Consider the following 18,491-nt stretch of genomic DNA (forward strand, 5'->3'; position numbering starts at 1 on the left):
AGTACATGGTAAGAGGTAGGAAAGGAATGTAACAGCTGGGCCAGTATTCTTATCAGGTCTACATCAAAGCAGTAAGTTGCCACTTTCCTCATAAAGAAAGAAAAACAGGTTGGAAGTGCTTAAATTTCCTAGATCTCTTTTACTTTCCTCATGAGCTAGACTCATCACTTCGTAAGAAAATCAAAGCAACCAAATCCATGATTTGTTCTGACTGTCTTTATTGATTAGTGTAGGCAAGTTTCTATCAAATGAGGTTTTTTCCATGCTTCCTACCTACAAATTAAGTTCACTGTTGCCACGCAGGTTTGTCTGACAGTGATCTGATTAGAAGTCTGACAAAGCTTCTGCTCACCTCGATGGAGTTTTCTATGTCTCAAATGCCCTTCCAGTTTTAACGATTTGCTATGCTGACATATTACAGCTGGCCTTGTTGGGAGTTTTATTCCTATTAGCACCTTGTTGTTGTTTTACTGACAGCTGCTTCTGTCTCACCAACGTTATTACTGTCTCATGTGTCTTCCTGGTGCTGCTACACTAGCTAAACATTGCTGGAATTTCCTACTTTATTCACTAATGCCTTTGGCCATGCAGCCCTCAAGAGGGGGTGTCACTGCACAGACAGCAATCTTATTTTACATTTTGAAACCAGTAGCTCATTTACGAAGTGAAGTGTTTGACAAAGCAGAGGTCTAGATAGAATACTGGTAGCATAAGCTCACCTCAGAGATGACAGTACTACGGGTAAGCAGAAATTTTCAACATTTCACAATGCTGCTTACTGAATTTATTTCTTCCTTTCCTGTCAGCAGCTTCTGCTGCTCAAGTACTAAAGCTGTACGTACACTAATTTTTTAGACTACAGCGTTTCCTACTGCTACAAGAAAATTTTACAAAACCCCATCATTTCAGGTCAGAGTCACCTTTTGTAACCCCACCACATCAGACTCTCTTCTCCACTCCAATGGCTTTCTTCCAAGTTCATTGGGTGGGGGTTTGTTTTTTAAAAAACTCTTTCCTGTCTGGAAGTAGAAGCTCCAAAACACAGATAAGCCTGAATGCTCCAAGTGAGTAAGTATCACCTAAGGGCTCCAGAAGTTGAGCATAAGGGAGCTCCAGCAGGAAGAAGGTGATCACTCATACACTGGAGTAAGCACAACAGCATCTACTGAGGTGACCACCGTGCCAGAAAGCAAAAAGACGTAGCTTTAAGTGCATGTTCCTACAACAAGGTTACTGAAGAGAAAAACAGCCACTGGCTTCCACAAACACGGACACCACGCCATTGAGTTCATTCCTATATACCTCTAGGTGTCATTCTTCTGTGCTACATTTTCATCTACCTCTCTCACTGCACCTGAGCAGTTGAAGAGGTTTTCTGTCTCCTTACTCCATCTACATGTTTGTGATTCTACTAGTTCTGCTCTCATCCAGCATTTCAGAGCAGCACAGAACGAGCCACAGCAATCCTACATATCTGCCTGTAGCATCCCACACACTCAGCAATGCACTGGTCTAAGTTTAAGGAGAAACAGGCATACAAACTGAGTGTATCTCACTGTTGCAGGCTAAGCATAGGGTGGAACAGATGAAACACTAGTTCAAGAGGAAAACCAAGAAATCTAAGATTAGAAAGAGGAACAGAATATAGGAACCAAGAGGTAAAAATTATCTAAAAATGTCCAAACCGATTTTATATTGAACTAGTTCTGACCCATATTTCATTCTGGAATTGTCTGTTGAAGGGTGCATTTTTCAAATGTACAATTCAGAAAAAAAAAATAAATTACTAGTTTTTGCACAGGCTTGGTCCAGGCAGCAAAACAGAAAACAGAAACTGGAGGCAATCCTAACCATGAAAGACAATGTCAGCTCTGAATCAGAGCAGCTGCTTCTTTATATACCACAGAAAACAAAACCTATGCAAGCCAAACCCATAAAGCAAGAATTCAGTGCTTTAGGCCACTGGTGAAATGTCGCCCTCCCCCCGCCCCCAATTACTCTAGGGATCATAACAGACTAATTATGCACAGTCTTGTTCCTTAATCTTACAGGCCTGTAATTTCTAAGGCTCAAAACAAACTGATGAAACACCCACTCATCCATTCCTCTGCTCTTTATTATAAAACCCATAAGGTTTTGTAGCTGCACTCCAGCCAAGATGTAAACTCTTACGATTGTACATAAAAACATTCACTACCATCTTAACTCATTAATATGACATTCTGCCCCAAGTACAATGGCTGGTTTATTGTTGATTTGATTCATCCTTGGATGGAAATAAAATTGAATGTTTTGTTGAGAATGTATTTCCAGACATCTCTTTACCTTTTTTGTTTAATAATGTCTCCCTTTATCATCACTTCAACTTGCAATCTTTATGCCGTTTCTTACCAGTTCCCTATCACAAAGCACAAAGGCTTTCCTACCATAAATGAAAGCTCTCACTCTGAATACTCAGAATTCATTACTTTTTTTCTTCCTATCCAATAACGTGAGATCATTTTAGTAAAGACATAGGGACTTAAAATAGGTGCAACCCAATTGGTATTGCTGATATATTTACTGGTATCTCTTTCCTCAAAAGAAATACTTCAAGAACTGAGAAAGCAAAAAAAACCTACCATTTCTTTTGCTGAAGTAAGCCACTTTGAAAAAAAAGTTCACAGCCATGGGACAAAAGAACAGAAGAGAGTTGTAAATTTTTCAGGACAAATTCTAACCTTTCAGTGATGGCCGCTGCAGACTAAGAATAAAATTGCATGAGGTTCAAGGACACCAACCACTTTTTTTCCCCTCTGTCTATCAGAAACAATTGCAACAGTGCTAGACTCCACCAGATAGAGTCTAGCAGGTAAGCGATAGCAGAGTGTCAGTGACAAAGGTCAGAATTAAAGGGCATGGTTTGATAATTGAGAAAAATAAGGATACACTTGGACAAATATGCATATAGATTACAGGAAGATAAACAAGAAATAAAGGGGAAAAGCTGTTTTCGTTATATGGGACGGCAAGAGACAGAGTCAAAAAAATATATTCAAGCTTACAAGGCACTGAGCTACCAATTTCTTCAGAACATGAAGAACAATTCTCTGGGGAGAAGTCCATGTACAGCAGATAGCCACACCATCAGGAGTATCAGCTTCTCCCCACACCTGATCCACTGCATCAGAAAGAGAAAAGATATTGGTGTCTGTTAACTACTGCTAAGAGATCTGAAACAAGCCACTAAGAAAAGTAAATACTGTATCTGCCACACGCCTCTACAGGTGAAATTTCTTTAGGTATCTAAACCTCCCCTAGAAAATTTTATGGATACCAGGAATCAGGAAGACAGCGAGTGATTGACTGCTTGAAAATCTGTATAGTGCTTGTAAGCTACAAGGTTTGCATACACTTGCAGCAAAATAGGGCAATCCCAAGGTTAATCATACAGTGTAGATGCCCTTCCAATAAAAATGGCATGATTTCAAGTCTTACCTTTTATACAGGCACTGTCAGGGCAGCCCCTTTAAGCTCCTAACCACAAACTACCATCTCCTTCTTTTCTAGCCCTGAAACAATCTCCAAAACATGTCAAGATCACAGTTGCACAGAGCCCTAGAAATCAATAGTAAACTCGGTTTATCTGAGCCTGGCAATAAGGAGAGGAAAGCTCCATCCCTTGGGCCTAAAATGACATCACTGCCTCCTCTGCTCCCTCTGTACCTCTTCTGCTCCCACCAGAAATGCATCTTGTAGGCCTGCTCCCCTTCTTGCCATCAATCCAGGTAGTTACTGCTGAAACACTCAAGAAAAGTGAGCCCTCTTAATAAGCAGCAGCTGTAAGTCTGAGGACACTATCACAGCCTGTTTTTCTTTGCGTGGCCATACATAACACCACTGTCACTGCAACAAAGTTCACGCGGTGAACTTAACAGCATGAGATTTATGTTTGGACCAAATGATCTTAACGGTCTTTATTCCAACCAAAATGATTCTATGATTCTATGTAGTTAGGCCTGAGCTAGTCCTAAACTAGCTCAGTAATACCAGCTGTATAGCCACCTCAGCATTTAACTCACCAGCCAAGTACCTGACCTGGTTAGTACAGCAGTAGCATGGACAAACCTAGAAGCCCTTCAGAACAGGCATACGTGATGTAGTCATATAATTGCAGGCTGGAAAGCATAGATTTACCCTGTGGTAGCATAAACCAGAATACAGTAGTTTAGAGGGGGCCACAGGCCTCTGTAAGAGAACGTGACAACAGCAAAGATGCGTGAACTTGAGGGAAGAAAATTGCATCATGATTGCTTCTTGCTAAAAACGTTCCTCCAGTTACTCACTGAGGGAAAAATTCAATTGCCCTCTCTCTAACATACAGAAGGAACACGGTTGCCACTCTAACTTTTAATGAAGGGGTTTCATTACATTTTACTATAAAAATAGATTGTTTTCAAAGATAAATATTTCTTATTAATGATTTACAAGCTCGCTATGCCACTTAAGTTTTCTAATCAGTTTTAAGGATGTTTGTTTCTTTAAAGACTTCCTATCATAAATAGATAGATGTGAACAACAGAACAGAGCCAAGGACAATTCTCCTTGCGACTAGAGGAGGAAAATAGGTTTTTTTACTGTATTTGTTGAAGGTTATATCGCTTGTTTTATGGAGGAGGAATAAAGTACAGAGACTTTGCATAGCTAGCCAGCCCTGTGTTTGTAGTCTGTGATCGTGCAAGCTCAAGCAGAATCAGAGTGACAAAAAGGCCTCAGAAACCAAAAATGTACAGCATAGCTATACGTTAAAGGAGGCATTCATTCAGAACATTTAACTCGGGGAAAAACAAGAAGTCCAACTGAACTTCTAAGCAGCTTAAATACTGCTCCTAAATAAAAGTGTTTGATTTGTTCTGTTTCACAGGGAATACCTAAGATGATGAAAAGTGTGTTATTTCATTACTTTTCTGCCTTTTTCCTTTCAAGATTTTTCACATTTATTTGGAATTTTCACTTTGAAGAAAATTGCTGTTTCATCTCTACCGTTGCTTCTTAGCTATTATGCTAATCCTGTATTTTAATAGTTACAGTTTCTCCTGTTGTTTCTGACATTTATAGATTTAATGATAGTTTGCTTAATACTGATCACAAAATAAATTTTGTATTTTAAAAAGCAAAGACCAAGTATTTAGTCATGCAAAGAAACCAGAGGGGAAAAAAAAAAAAACAATGCCAAAATATGGAAAAAGACATCAAAGACATCATAGTTTGACTAGATGTCTTTGATCTTACAAGTAAAACCTAGGAATTGTCCAAATGCATTTGTATTGTCTCACAATCTCTTTATAGATGCTGAAAATAGAGTGCTACACTCCACGTTTGCCAGTCTCATAAAAAAGCCCTTATTACCATGCAGGTCCTAAATGAAGTTTAACGGAATTTCTGGAGGCCTTCGGGTGCTAATCTGGTATTATAAAAGGACTTGCAACCTGAAGAAACAGCATTTATCATTTCCTTGACTAACCTAATCGTTATAGACATCTTCAACAAACAGAAAACTCTAAATTTGTAGTTAATGTTTGCCAATTCCTATGGAAAAAATGGTTAGGGAAACTGTTTTTTTTCAGTTGGGGTTTGGTGCATCGAGAATTAAAAGATTATCTGTATTTAAACTGAACTGCAGTGACTTGACTTTATAGCAGCTATATGCAATGTGCACCAATTTGTCACTGGTGAAGTGCAATATAATAATTTTGACATGTCAGAATGGGTGGATATAGTTACTTCTGAAAGATATACAATTATGTTACTCAAACTTAGGTAATTAGAGACAGGTAGATAATTCAAAGTAGAATTTCTGACAGACCATGTTACAGCTTTTGGTACAAACCTGTCATTGAAACATTTGAATTACAGTTGTTGGTTTGCATTCCGTCTTTTTCTTAATTCATCAAAACCAAGTTATTGCTACTAATAATGACATTCCCAAGAACGGTGCACCTAGATTTGATGAGTTTTGTTTCCACGTAAATCCGTGAAGTGCTGCACATAAAAAGGAAAACCACCTTATGATGTCACATCAATATGTTACTCATTAACTGATTTTAAAAACTAGCCTGAGCTGGAGTCACACCAAGACTGCACTTCCTATAGCAGTAAAAGGCTGTGTGTTTGAAGGATCGCTCTAGAACTGAACTTACCTAACTCTGCAGTTAACTCCAGTAATATGATGAGAAAAGGGAATTCCTTGGAGGACTCCGTTTTTCATTCTGAAAGGCAGAACAGCTTCCGAAAGTCAAGTAACGACACCCCAGTCAGCCCCACAGAGAGTTCTGGATCAGTATTTATAAGGTAAATCCTGATGTATTTGAGTGTTCTGTATGTACTTGGTGCCGGGGGGGACACAGGGCAGCAACACGGGAGGGCACTGGAACAAATGCACCAGTGAAAATACCCTGATGAGGAAGCTTAATATGAGAAGGCAATGCATGTAGAGATGGTAATTTCACTCATGTTACTGATTGCACTGGGAAGGGGAGCACTACCATAAAGAACAAATTCGTAAGGGAGGGCAGGAGGGTGTTGGTCTCTCTCTCCGTACCTATTATGCTGAAGTAGAGCTTTGAATGTGTACAGCACTGTACACTAATAAACTCGTCTTAAAACGACCTCTGCGAGGTCATCCAATACTATCTATGATATCTGAGTGAATTTCTGTACAAAACAAATGTGAGCTTTGTTAGAACAGGGAATTTAACAAAATATTTTCATGTGCATTTTGGCCTATATGAAAATTTATAATGCTTATTAAATTATGTTTCAAGAGAAATGCTACCAGAATCATAAGGAGGGTTCATGGAAGTTGAATGCTTACATGAATGAATCCTGCTAAAGGGTTTGCTAGTAGAACAACTGAAACAATTTTAAGGGGAAATCTGTTTTCTTACTTTGGAAGAGCAGATATGTGGATTGCAGATTCACATTGTGGTGGAATTCATTGCAATGAAGACTTCTGGATAAATCATGCACATTTTAGACAGTATTGTTAAATGAGGGAAGGCAGTGTGGGAGGGTTACTGGCACTTACCACTTATCCTTCTCTATCTACTGCAGGAGATGCACACAAATTCTTTATATGGGGTGACAGCTCATATCACTAACTGGGTCAAAAGTATAAATAAGTCTGCTGGCCTCCTTTTTCCTCTTTTGAAATGTTATTAGGGCTTTTTAATATTATATCTGTATAATGTCCTTTCTTTCAACTCAAATGTCACAGAGATAATGATGTCCAACAGTTTGAATAGGGAATAAGGAATCAGAAATTTTAAGTTTAAATTAGAGCTCCCAAAGTCTTACCTAATCTAATCCTTACCTTAACTAATCACTTAAAGCCTGTTTTTTAAAACAACATGCACATGCATTTTTCTGTGCCTCTCTTGGTCTCATTTTCCAATTAGGCAAGGGACATGAGTACATCCAGTGGCGTCTGGAGGGTTCAACACAAGTAGGTGATGTTTAACCACTTCTAATTTGGGCAATCTGTCTGACCAGCCCGGAACACTGGGCAGACAGATTTAACTACTTTTTTATTTACCACAAGATAACCAGTACACAAAAAGCTACCATATATGCTCTGAGAGCAATGTGATCAGCCCTCACAAAGAACAGAGTCCTTTGCCTCCGATTTCGCAATAATCAACCTGCCTGCCAAGCAGCGACCGGCAGGGGCAGACCTTCTAGAAATCCAGTTTACTCAATTGCTGTTTCAGTAAGAAGGATAATAAGATCGTAAAGCCCTGCTGTGGATCTATACCTTTATCAATAGCAAAGATGGAATAGCAGGCTGCAAATACCAGACAATCTAATAAGAAGAATGCATGACCGCACACAATGAGCTAGTAGCTGGGCTGAGCTCTCACCGAACTTGCTTTTCATGTGTTTGTCAGAGTCTTGATGCACTTAACACAAATTGAGCCACACGAAAAATCATGGAAAATGCTGCGGGGAAAAAGAAATGCAGGCTCTGCATTTTTAGGTACTATTTTCAATACAGTCCTATTTACTTAGAGCACATTTCCCATTATTTATGAAGATGCATCCAGAGAGAAAATTTACTATATTAATGACTGCTCTTGCTCATCCTAATTATTCATGCCTGAGGACAAAAACTGCCTAAGTTTTTATATACCTCTGCTTTCACGTCACTGTAATTGGCACCCTGTGGATGAGCACAAATTTGCCAGAATCCAGGGGCTTATTAACATTTCAGGCAGGAGAGCTCACAGTTTATCGCCGTGGCAGCATGTTATTCCTGACACAGAGCGGAACTGATTTCAGAAGCAAATTAAAACTCTGGAGCTATACCCAAGCTGTCAGCCATGCATAACAGATCAGAGATTTGTATTGATAAACGTATTGGCCACGTGTGTATGCAGAATTTTATCAGCATGAATGTATAGAGTTGTTCTGACATTAGAACAAAACATTTTCCAGTAGTCCAGATCAAAATACTGGCAAAACCAATAGGGATCACAGTGTCCCCTGTGGAGCCCATCCCTATAATGTTAGTCAATACCCTGCATCCAGATCTCCTAAACTTTAGAAAAATCTCAAGCCTTGTGGGTTTGACCAATCTTCAGAATGACCCTGAAAAAAATATATTGAATACAAGAAAATGAGATTTTTAAGCAATTTAGACGAGGACTACTGATCACCAGCTCTGTGAATATCATACTGCTACATATGTTAACATAAACCCTAGCAATAATCAAATGCAGTTTGTATATCAAATGCTTGTTAAAAAAACAAAAACGGAAGAGTCAGCTTTTGCCAGAAACATTAATACTAGGTAAAAATTACAAATTAAAAAAAAAAAAAACCCCAACCAGGAAAAAATACAGTATGGAGAGGTATATTTTCTACATGCAAAGTCATGGAAATGGGAGTCAAAAGGGTCCTTGACTCCAGTCCTGGCTTGGCAGCTTATTTGGTGCACTGCAAGGCATAAATCAACTAAATATAATACTTGTGCTTCCCATCTGTGATCTGGCATTAATACTTACCTATCTTTTGCATACAGCAGAATAACAGAAAAACTGTGTCACAACTTGCAATAAACTGTAAAGACTTTTGTTGCAGTTGGGTTTTTGTTTGGACACAAGAAAGCATCCATACATTCAGGTTTTCTCTATGAACATTTTCGGATGGGAATGTGAACTTTTTTTAAGGAAATTTCCTTCTGCATTGAAATTATACCCCTCAGAAACATCCAGTGCACTGCAAGGCTGAGGTTTAGTTCAGACTAATCCAAGCAGTCATGTTAAAGAGATACCTGCCATCTTCTAAAAGGTGTGTTGTCTTTATAGCTCAGTTATGAGCACCTGAAACACTGGCAACCACTCTACTGCTCAATGGCTTACACCTGGGATTTGGTATTCACCCTATGTGGCCTTCCTGTGCAAGACATATCTATTTTTTTTCCCACAGAGTAATATAGCTCATAGTTCTAAATGAGACAAACCAGTAAGTCTATCCAGCTCAGTAGAACAGATTATTCACAACCTCATCTGATATAAAGACTGTGAAAGAACTGATAGCATGATTCATTCTTTCACAGTATCTTGTGTCCTTCATTTTAACCTTCCTGGCCTCAGAGTAGGAACAATCCTTTCCTAAGCTCCTGGAAAGTCTGGGCACTATTTTTTCTTGTGGAAGATTCCATTTATCCTCAGATAAGCTGTGCTAACTTTCACTTTCTTACATATTTAACATACTGTACTGCTGCCCTTCAGAGACTGCCAGATGACTAAAGGATTCTCTCAACAAAATTATCACCGTATTTAGACGTACCATGTTTAGACGCACGCATGCACACCTGGTTCAAAGAGGCATCCGTGTGTATTCCTTTATGAGACACAGATTCAATAACTACATATATGTATGCACATTATTCATTAGACACATGCAATCTGTTTGATATCTTAAACATATGAAATTTTTGCCCATGTAATCTGTACACAGAGATGTCACACTTGGATGTCACCCAGGATCTCCTTTGAACATTCATAAGCAGAGGATGACAAATCAAGCTAAGCTGATCCACCAGGGCAGAACAAGCAATATTTGTATTTATCTTTTCCTGCCTAGCTGAGCAATATATTAAATGATGGCTATAAATGCAGAAAAAAATGGACTTCACTGCCATGGGATTTGGTACTTTCATTACAAATGACAAGATCTAAGCATCACAGCATTCTAACAATGCCATCCATGAGGCATCCAGGGCAATATATTCCTTAGGAAATACACCATGACTGCTTTTTTTCACCTCATGAACTAAAAGGAGACACTGACCTGTGTTTTTCACCAAAGTGCCAACTGGCTGAGTGCCGTCTCACAGGTGGCAGAACTGAACTACTACATGTCACAAGGCTGCTTTTTTCAGAATAGAAGAAAGTTGCCATGAATAATTTGGAGACATGAATGTTCCTTTACTTCACCAGTTCCTCTGTGTTTTGCCATTAACCCTCCTTCCCATACTGTTCTTTTGATCAGTATGACACAGAGTAAAACACATTGGTAAAATGCACAGTATGCAGTGTGTCTTCTGTGGCTCTACACAGTAAGTTGTGTGAAGGTCACTGGTATCAAAACAGCAGTAAATGTGCTGATAGAGCACACACACAATGTGTAACACATTCACTATGAGGGAAGCTGACACCACATTACTAATAGCCCAGTAGTTTTGTGTGAGAATTTCTGTCCTTTTTCCTGCTGGGCGCTACAATACACAATTGTAGTGTAGTGTACTTCTTCCAATTGCTTCAGTATTCAGCCACAATGAACAGCCTCTGCATGCCTCACCATTTGTCACTCTGGCTTGTGGGTGACTTACATAAATTCTAGAAATCTAAGTTTTTCACTGTTTCAACATCTTTCCAAATGTCTATTAGTTTCTGTCTTATACTATCACAGCTCCTATTTTTATCGTTATTATCAACACAAGTCTGCTTTCCTACTGCATTTCAACAGAGTAATATAAGGACTTATTTAGCAGGTCTTTGACCCATTAATGGCTTCCGAGGCATTTGAGTAGCTTTCACAGAATCCTACCAATGCACAATATCATAAAGAAAACTGAAGACAAGACATTAATGACCTATAATCCAAAAGTACCTGTATTCAGGTACTGTTAAGGCTGTATCTCTTTGTGCCATCTCACATCTGCAAAGAAGTACAGAATAATTCTCTACTGAGAAGAAACATGCTCAGAGTACACAGAATGACAGAAATCACTGTACTCATTTTCTGCTTTGTTCCTTCCCAAGAACTTTCCTCACATTTAGGCATGCTGATACTCACCATATAAGCTGAGAAATACTTTATGAACAGCTTTGATGACTGTACTGAAATAAAACCCCAAGATAAATAAATACTGTTGATTAAGACAGTCTCTAACTCTGTTTATTTCCAGCTAGATTGTCTTTTTTATCATTCATCAGCAATATCCTATCCAAGAACCTCTAGGCATGGGTAGTAGTCCTATTGCTTTTTATAGTGACCTTTCCAATGTGTCTCATTGGATTCCTTTACTCTTCCTTTCCTCATGTCATTCAAGACAGGATTCAGAATTATTCTGATAAATTGAAGAAACAGTCTGAAAAAAACTAGAGTGAAATACAAAAAGGATATGTAGAAGGTCCTACTTAATCCAACCCAACAATCAGCTGCTAATATACTAGAAGAGAACAACATCTCAGTTGTCCTTTATAAAAGCTTTGCCAAGTGGCAGTGGTTCAACAATTAAACCTAACCCAGCCTCACATTGCTGTGAAACACGTAAACACTTTACTACGAAATATAAACAATGGCAGTGTGTATAGGACAGAAAATGTCATCTTGTAACGTTGTCTCTATTCAGCCTTTGTAAGGCTTCTGGTGTCCAGCTTGCAGCACTGTACTTCAGAAAAAAATCTGAACCTATTAGAGACAGTTAATAGGAAAAAAAGCAGTCCAGAAATCACAGTTTATACCTTTTATTTGAGGCTAAAGAGATGAAGAAAATGGGGGGAAAACGTGAGACATTTTTTAAACGTTCTTCATATTGAATAAATTAAGAAGGAATGGCTTTAAATTTCAGCAAGAAGGATTCAGGATCATTTTAGAGATTAAAGAGGACTTCCCCCGGATGTTAGCAAACACTGGAATTGATTGCCTGAATACATTGCTGATTTAAGAACAACTTAGACAAGTGTCTTGCCAGGAATGACAGAGGAATAGCAGGCCTTGCCTTGGGATAGGGAATGAATTTCATGACTCAGTGAGTCTCTCACCATTCTGCTTTGCTGTGATTTCATATATATCTTACAATGAAAGCTTTTCCTATTATTTCATTTCTAGTTTTAAATCCTTTGCTGTGCTATACATAATGTTGAAGGTCCTGATCATAGAAAACCCTCAAACTCTCTGAGGCCCCGAGACTACCTCTCATAGCAAGAATACATCAACTTTTGCCTACATGGCATCACCAGTACTGCAGGCATTAAACAGTAGTAAGTAATTTTATAGCACACTAATTTCTCTTTGCCTCCCCAATCTGTACTTCAGCAATTAGAGAAACACACAGTCCAGATTTTCACAAAACAATGGGTCTCTGTTGGTAACAGCTTGGTCTTCACATACTTGCTTTACTGTATCTGTATACATGAGCAATTATAACTGTACTGTAAAAAGGTCCTTTGTGCTTTTTTTGCATAAGACTTGCCACAGCATATCAAAATAAAAGTATAAGGTTTTCAAGCATATTCCACCTACATGAGCAGCTGCACATTTGATTGTTTAATATAAGGCACTCCTCACTACATATTACTGAGAATCCTGGCATTCAGGACTTCTATCACTCAAAAGCGTATCCTCTTGCTCTGGGGTTGCTGCACCATGCACAGTTTGACAAAGCTTGGCCACAGAGTTTCTTTTTCAAAGCCTCCAAAAAACACAGGCTATAGTAATTGCTTATTACTTCCACTGTCATTGACAGGTAATAACAAAATGCCTTAAGGAGGCATGTATTGAAAATTTGATAGAACCAAGTCTCTGACAAGAGTTACAATATCATGATATGGAACAAAGTGTTCAGTAAGGATTCATTTTTAGTGTCTAGGCTGCAGGCATCAATTTATTTGAATGTAAGTTTCTTCTACAGTAAATACCTGGACTAATTAAAACCGAGAGTTTTGAATACCTTGAGAATGGAGCCAGACAAAACCAAACAGACTGAGCTCCAGGGAACAAGCAGCTCCTTTTCAGCTCTTGCACCAGTGTGGTAGAGGCAGGAACCTCTAGAGATGAGTAAGCAGAACAGTCAGCAGTAACATTTATCTCCTGTAGCTAAATCTGCCAGAGACTGAAAATCTAAGCACTCAAAAGGCATCTGATTTTATTTGTTCAAATATTTAAAAGTCAGACTCTCACATACTGTAAACCAGCATTGTTCTGTTGGAGTGGGTAGAGCTACACAAGAGTTATTGAACCAGAAGTCTGCCTTCAGCCTCAAAATTAGGACTAAAATAGCAAGTGATAACTTCCTAGTACAATAAAAGGCCAAAACGAAATGAAGGGTATGCAGCAACTTTTCCTGCTGATTCCAGACATACTGTGCATGCCTCAGTAGTGCACACTGATAGGAGAGCAACTCCCAGGGAACCCAAAACACCACACCGGTTGCTATACCCCAGCAAAGGGTCCTGAGTCGAAACACACACAGGATGCCAACCCTGCCTTCCCAGCTCTTTCAGTTCCAGCTCTGCTTGTAGCCCAGACAGCTGAAATGGAGTGTATTCTATTATCCCTTGGATAAATGGGATGCCACTACATAGCCACAAGTTGCATCCGGAATTAGCGGGTGGGAGAGGCTCTTCAATGCAGTGCCAAACCTGCTCAGGTGCTCCACAGGGGATCATAAGGCAGCAATCAAAGTTTCACAGGTGCAGGACCTAACAGGTCTGAATAATCTTTCTTGTAAATTACATTTCATTTATTTTCCACATATGCCTTGTTTTTCATGTTAAATAATACATAAACATTAGTTAATGGTGTCTCCCAGAAATACAACAATTTTAAATGTCTTCCTTTATATACAACGATTTTAAATGTCTTCCTTAGCACACAGTTTTTAAATTTTCTTGGACTAGAGCTAATTAAACCCACCTGGTCTAGCTAAAAGCATGCACTAATCTCACATCTTTTGCAGGATGCATGTGCCCAAGCAGTTACGCCAGTCCTGAGCCTTTTCACCATCAACATCTCTTTCCTTTTACTGATTTCCTGAATATATTGCAACAATACCTAATACTTAGTTCTTGCACCTTCAAAATACTGAGTATGAAGCAATCCTCACAGTGCCACTGGAAGGCTGGGTGATCTGCTTTATACATCTTTTAATCTGAAATGTACATTGGAATCTATCTTCTACCCCGATGTCCACTAACAGAGACCACCCTCCTCTACAGATTCTCCCCTTATTGCCTGTGAACAGTACGGCAGTTAGGAAGAAAACTTAATATATTCTATTTTTAATTCTATTTGTATATTCTAACACATTAAGCCATGAAAACAGACCTTTTTCTAGAGATGTTACTGTGAACTCTCATCCCAAAGCTGACCTTCCTTAGGCTGTATCATTACAGCCACAGACTCCACGAAACATTTTTCATACGCGCATTGACCATGTGTGCCTGCCATGAGAGATGACCTGGCTGCCCAGGAAAGCGGCGGAATCACCATCCCTGGAGGTATCTAAAAGACAGGTAGACATGGTGCTTAGGTACATGGTTTAGTGGTGGCTTTCGCAGCATTAGGTTGATTGCTGGACTTGATGCTCTTTTAAGGTCCCTTCCAACCCAGAGGATTCTATGATATGCTGACATTTAACCTTCCTGAGTGCAGGCAACTTCCCCAACAGCCCCACCAGCGCAAGCTGGGGGAAGGCTACACTCGCTTTGCTTTTTGTGCAACATCAGGTCATTTCCTGGGCAGGCAAACCAGCCTGGGGGGCTGCTGAAGGGAAAAGAAACAAAAAAAAAACCAACTCCTGAGGCAGCCAGAGATGGAAGTAACAGCTAATAACCACAGAAGTCTGCTCTAATGCAGCCGTTTGGAGGCCAGCGCCGGTACGTGGGCTACTGCCTGCTTCACACAGACACGGTGCAAACGCGCTGACGGAAACCTGTGGAAAGCCGTTTTCTGCGAGTTACCGCCGGCCTTGCAAAACTCCCTCCCGGGCCGGGCTGGGCCGCCCTGTGGGCCGCACGCTCCCCGGCCCGGCTGCCCTCACCTCAGGGTCGCGGCCGCCGGCCCCTTCCCTCCTCAGGCCCCGTGCGCGTCTGTGTGCGTGTGTGAAACCGCATCTCCTGTCCCCCCTATAAAACATTTAGGACACCTTTTGTTCGAGTCAGCGTGAGGCAGCTCCTCACGCCACAGCGCCCCGACTGAATAATTTAAGGAGCGTAACGGATCGGCAGCGCGGGCTCCCGCCGCCATCCCGTCATTTCGCGGCCGCAGGGGGTGCCGACCTCCCCCCGGGGCGGTAATCAGTCTTCCTCCGGACGGGCGGAACCGGTTTTTAGCGGCTTCCCGCCGCGGGCTCCCGCTCCGGCTCCAGCCGGCCCAGAACGGCAGCGGCGGCGGTGGGGCCCGCCCCGGGGCGGAGCGGTGGGGGCGGTGCGGCGCGGCCCGGCCCGCCGGTTGTGCTTCGTGCGGCGGCGGCAGGGGGCTGTGAGGAGTTGTGCTGTGCCCATGGTGCTCATGACCGAGCAGCGGTGCGATGCGGAGGAGCCGAAGGCTGCGCGGGCCGCCGTCAGGAGAGAAAACAGGGGCGCCCTGCGGGTGTGAGTACTGCCCGGGCCCGGGAGGGGCGGCCGCCCGCCTGCTGCGGGGACCCCCGCTGCCCTGCGGGGGACGCGGCCCGGGCCGCCCTGCGGCGGAGAGGCGGCGGCAGGGACTAGCGGCCAGGCCCTGTGAGGCGGGCGGGGGTGGCGGGCGTTGGGCTCGGCGGGGGCTTCGTTCTTCTGGGCGTTGGCTTTGGAGTGCCCCCTTGAAGTTGCCGGGGGAGAGTGGCCGAGGACGCTCCGCGTCGCGGCTTCCGTGAAGTGCCAACATTTCGTCTCAGCCGAGCTCTGCCCCCTTCAGGAGGTGGCCCCGAGCACGGCGGCAAACTCCGGAGTCGTACTTTTGGGAGGAAAGCGTGTAAATGTCACTTCAAGTAATTTCATGCAGCGGCATAGAAATCTTTCTCTGCCGTGGCACGGAAATCCAGCAGCTGTGCTTTATCACTTACAGGAATGTGCACAGGCTGCGGTGGGACGCCGTGGTCCTCTCCTCGGCATACCAAGAAAACCCATAACTTCATCAAAAGTTCACAAACTTTGATACAGGCAAGATGCATTAAAATGGGAGTTCAGCCTGACTTCTGTCACAGACTGAGACCGGCTGGACTGCTCTGGCGGGGCAGTGGGCATCCGCGTGCCTTGGCCCAGTTTCCCACCACAGCCATACACATACCTGGCCCCCTTCTGCTTTAAATCTGAGCAGTACTGTAGAAATTGAGCAGATAAAGAGATCAAAAATACTTACTATGTTTTCTTTGGGAGGAAGAGGAGGCCTTGCTGGCTGGTAAAAGCTGCTCAGGCTAACTGATGGAAGGTAGGGAAGTCTTCCCCTTCTATGGGTGTCAGGACTCTCTGCATTCCCCCAAGAACCTTCACAGCCCCTGATGGGCTGGGGACGTCAGGGGTTAAAGGCAGCATCTTCTGCATTGGTCTTTGGCTTCCTGTGGAGGTCTCAAGTTGTTCAGGTGCCTGTATGCCATGGTAATGGCCATCACGTGAAAACCTTGCCGGAATCAAGCAGCTGTCTGGTTCCATACCAGGCTCCTCATTAATGTTGGACTTGACAGTCCCAAGGATGCTGTTTGAGAAGTGAAGCAGCTGCAAATGAAGAAAGTAAAAAACTGTGTCTTTCTCTTCTGAAGAAAAAAAAAAAAAGTTACTTTCTTCTAATCTGGGATGATTCGCCTCCCAAAGAATTTTTCTTCACAAAGATTTAATCTTAACCAGCCTTCAGGAGAGAGAAGAACAAGTTACCAGCAACTAGCTCTTTCTTTAGAAAAAAACTCTGAGAAGGGCTGTGAGGTGTTTTTTTTTTTTTCTAAACTGTTGTATCCCTGGTGTCTAGGCAGGTGTATTCTCAAAGTATGTATCGCGGTGCAATCTGTTGCCACAAATAACTTGTTTGTTAGAGAGCACTGGGAATCAAAGTGTCTTCTAAGTGTCCTTTATCCTGTATAGTGTAGTCACATCACTGACTTCACATTACAAGTGAGACATAATTCCCTGACCTTCTGTAGAGCCTTCTGACTTCAAGCCTTGGTTCCTGATCCTCCACGCAGAATTATGCCACTGAACTTAGTGAAGTTCTTCAGGTATGCAAGATCTGTATCTGATTTTTCTCTAAGGAGTCTAAGACAGCGTATAGAAAGCTTGATGTCAAGGGGTGTTGTTCAGCTGAAGAACTATAACAGAATCTTGGTTTTGATTCAGTTAGAAGTGAACTTGCAAAAGTTGTATCACTGAAGATTTGTTTTTAGAAAATTTTGTAAAATAGTGTGTGTGATTGCCGTGGAATTTTATTCCCTTCATGTACTTCCAGAGAACAACATGCAACCAACAGAGCTCACACTGACCTCTCTTTAAAAAAAAAAGCCTATCAGAGTTATAGAGGCTAAGGGGATCGTTTTGTGTTTTCCAAAGCTCAGGGGAAAGATTTATGTGTGTACTGTAATCTGTACTTCCTGGAGGTATGCTTAAAATGTTGCTCGGTTTAGAGATGGACTTTATAGTTCAATATGTTTCTGCTGCTACCATAAAGGTGTCTCTGGTGAATAGGTGCTTCTGAAGGATTGAAGCTGTAGAAGTTTTGGGTTTGTTTGGGTTTTTTTTTTGGGGGGGGGGTGTTGGATTGGGTTTTTTTTAATTATTTCAAGATTAGATCTGAGAATATTATCTGCCAGTGATTCAGGAAACTTCGTGCAGAAAGAGTAAGCACGTTCATACTGATTTAGAAAATGGGCTTCTCTGACATGTTTAGCAATAGTTAAATCTTTGCAAAGTTTGTACTACATCTCTGTGCATTGTAGAACTGCAGAGAAAACACTGTGTGGAAGATGGGCACTGTTATTATGCGGACCCAAAATAGTGATGTCATTATGTGGATTACCTCCCAAGTAAATCAAAAGTTCCTGCACAGAAAACACCTTCCAAGTGATGTTCTGTCACCCTCACCATTACGTCCTGATGTGGCCTCAGACCAGAAAGGAATTAACCCTTGCATTGCGTTTAGTGGGTATTTATTTTTCTGACTTGGAAGTGGCATGTGTTACGTTTGTTGTGGCGCTGGACCTGCCTCAGCAGCTGTCAGACCCAGTGCAGGGACAGTTGGTGGAACAGATGCTGTATCAT

General features: G+C 41.6%; 1 protein-coding gene across 3 annotated transcripts in view; it reads left to right on the plus strand.

Moving 5' to 3' along the window:
* The first annotated feature begins 6,171 nt into the window (after positions 1–6,171).
* Positions 6,172–18,491, plus strand: part of GRAMD2B (GRAM domain containing 2B) — a 42,916-nt gene continuing 30,596 nt past the window's right edge. The window contains exon 1 of one of the 3 annotated variants that reach the window (XM_054185190.1): positions 6,172–6,330. In XM_054185190.1, coding sequence (XP_054041165.1) covers positions 6,206–6,330 — 125 coding nt within the window. In that variant the 5' untranslated portion in view covers positions 6,172–6,205. Of the gene's footprint in view, positions 6,331–15,692; positions 15,864–18,491 lie in introns of those variants that run through there. The other 2 variants (XM_054185191.1, XM_054185192.1) reach the window with 2 other exon arrangements.

The sequence above is a fragment of the Rissa tridactyla genome, chromosome Z (assembly GCF_028500815.1).
Source record: "Rissa tridactyla isolate bRisTri1 chromosome Z, bRisTri1.patW.cur.20221130, whole genome shotgun sequence".
NCBI classification, from domain to species: domain Eukaryota; kingdom Metazoa; phylum Chordata; class Aves; order Charadriiformes; family Laridae; genus Rissa; species Rissa tridactyla.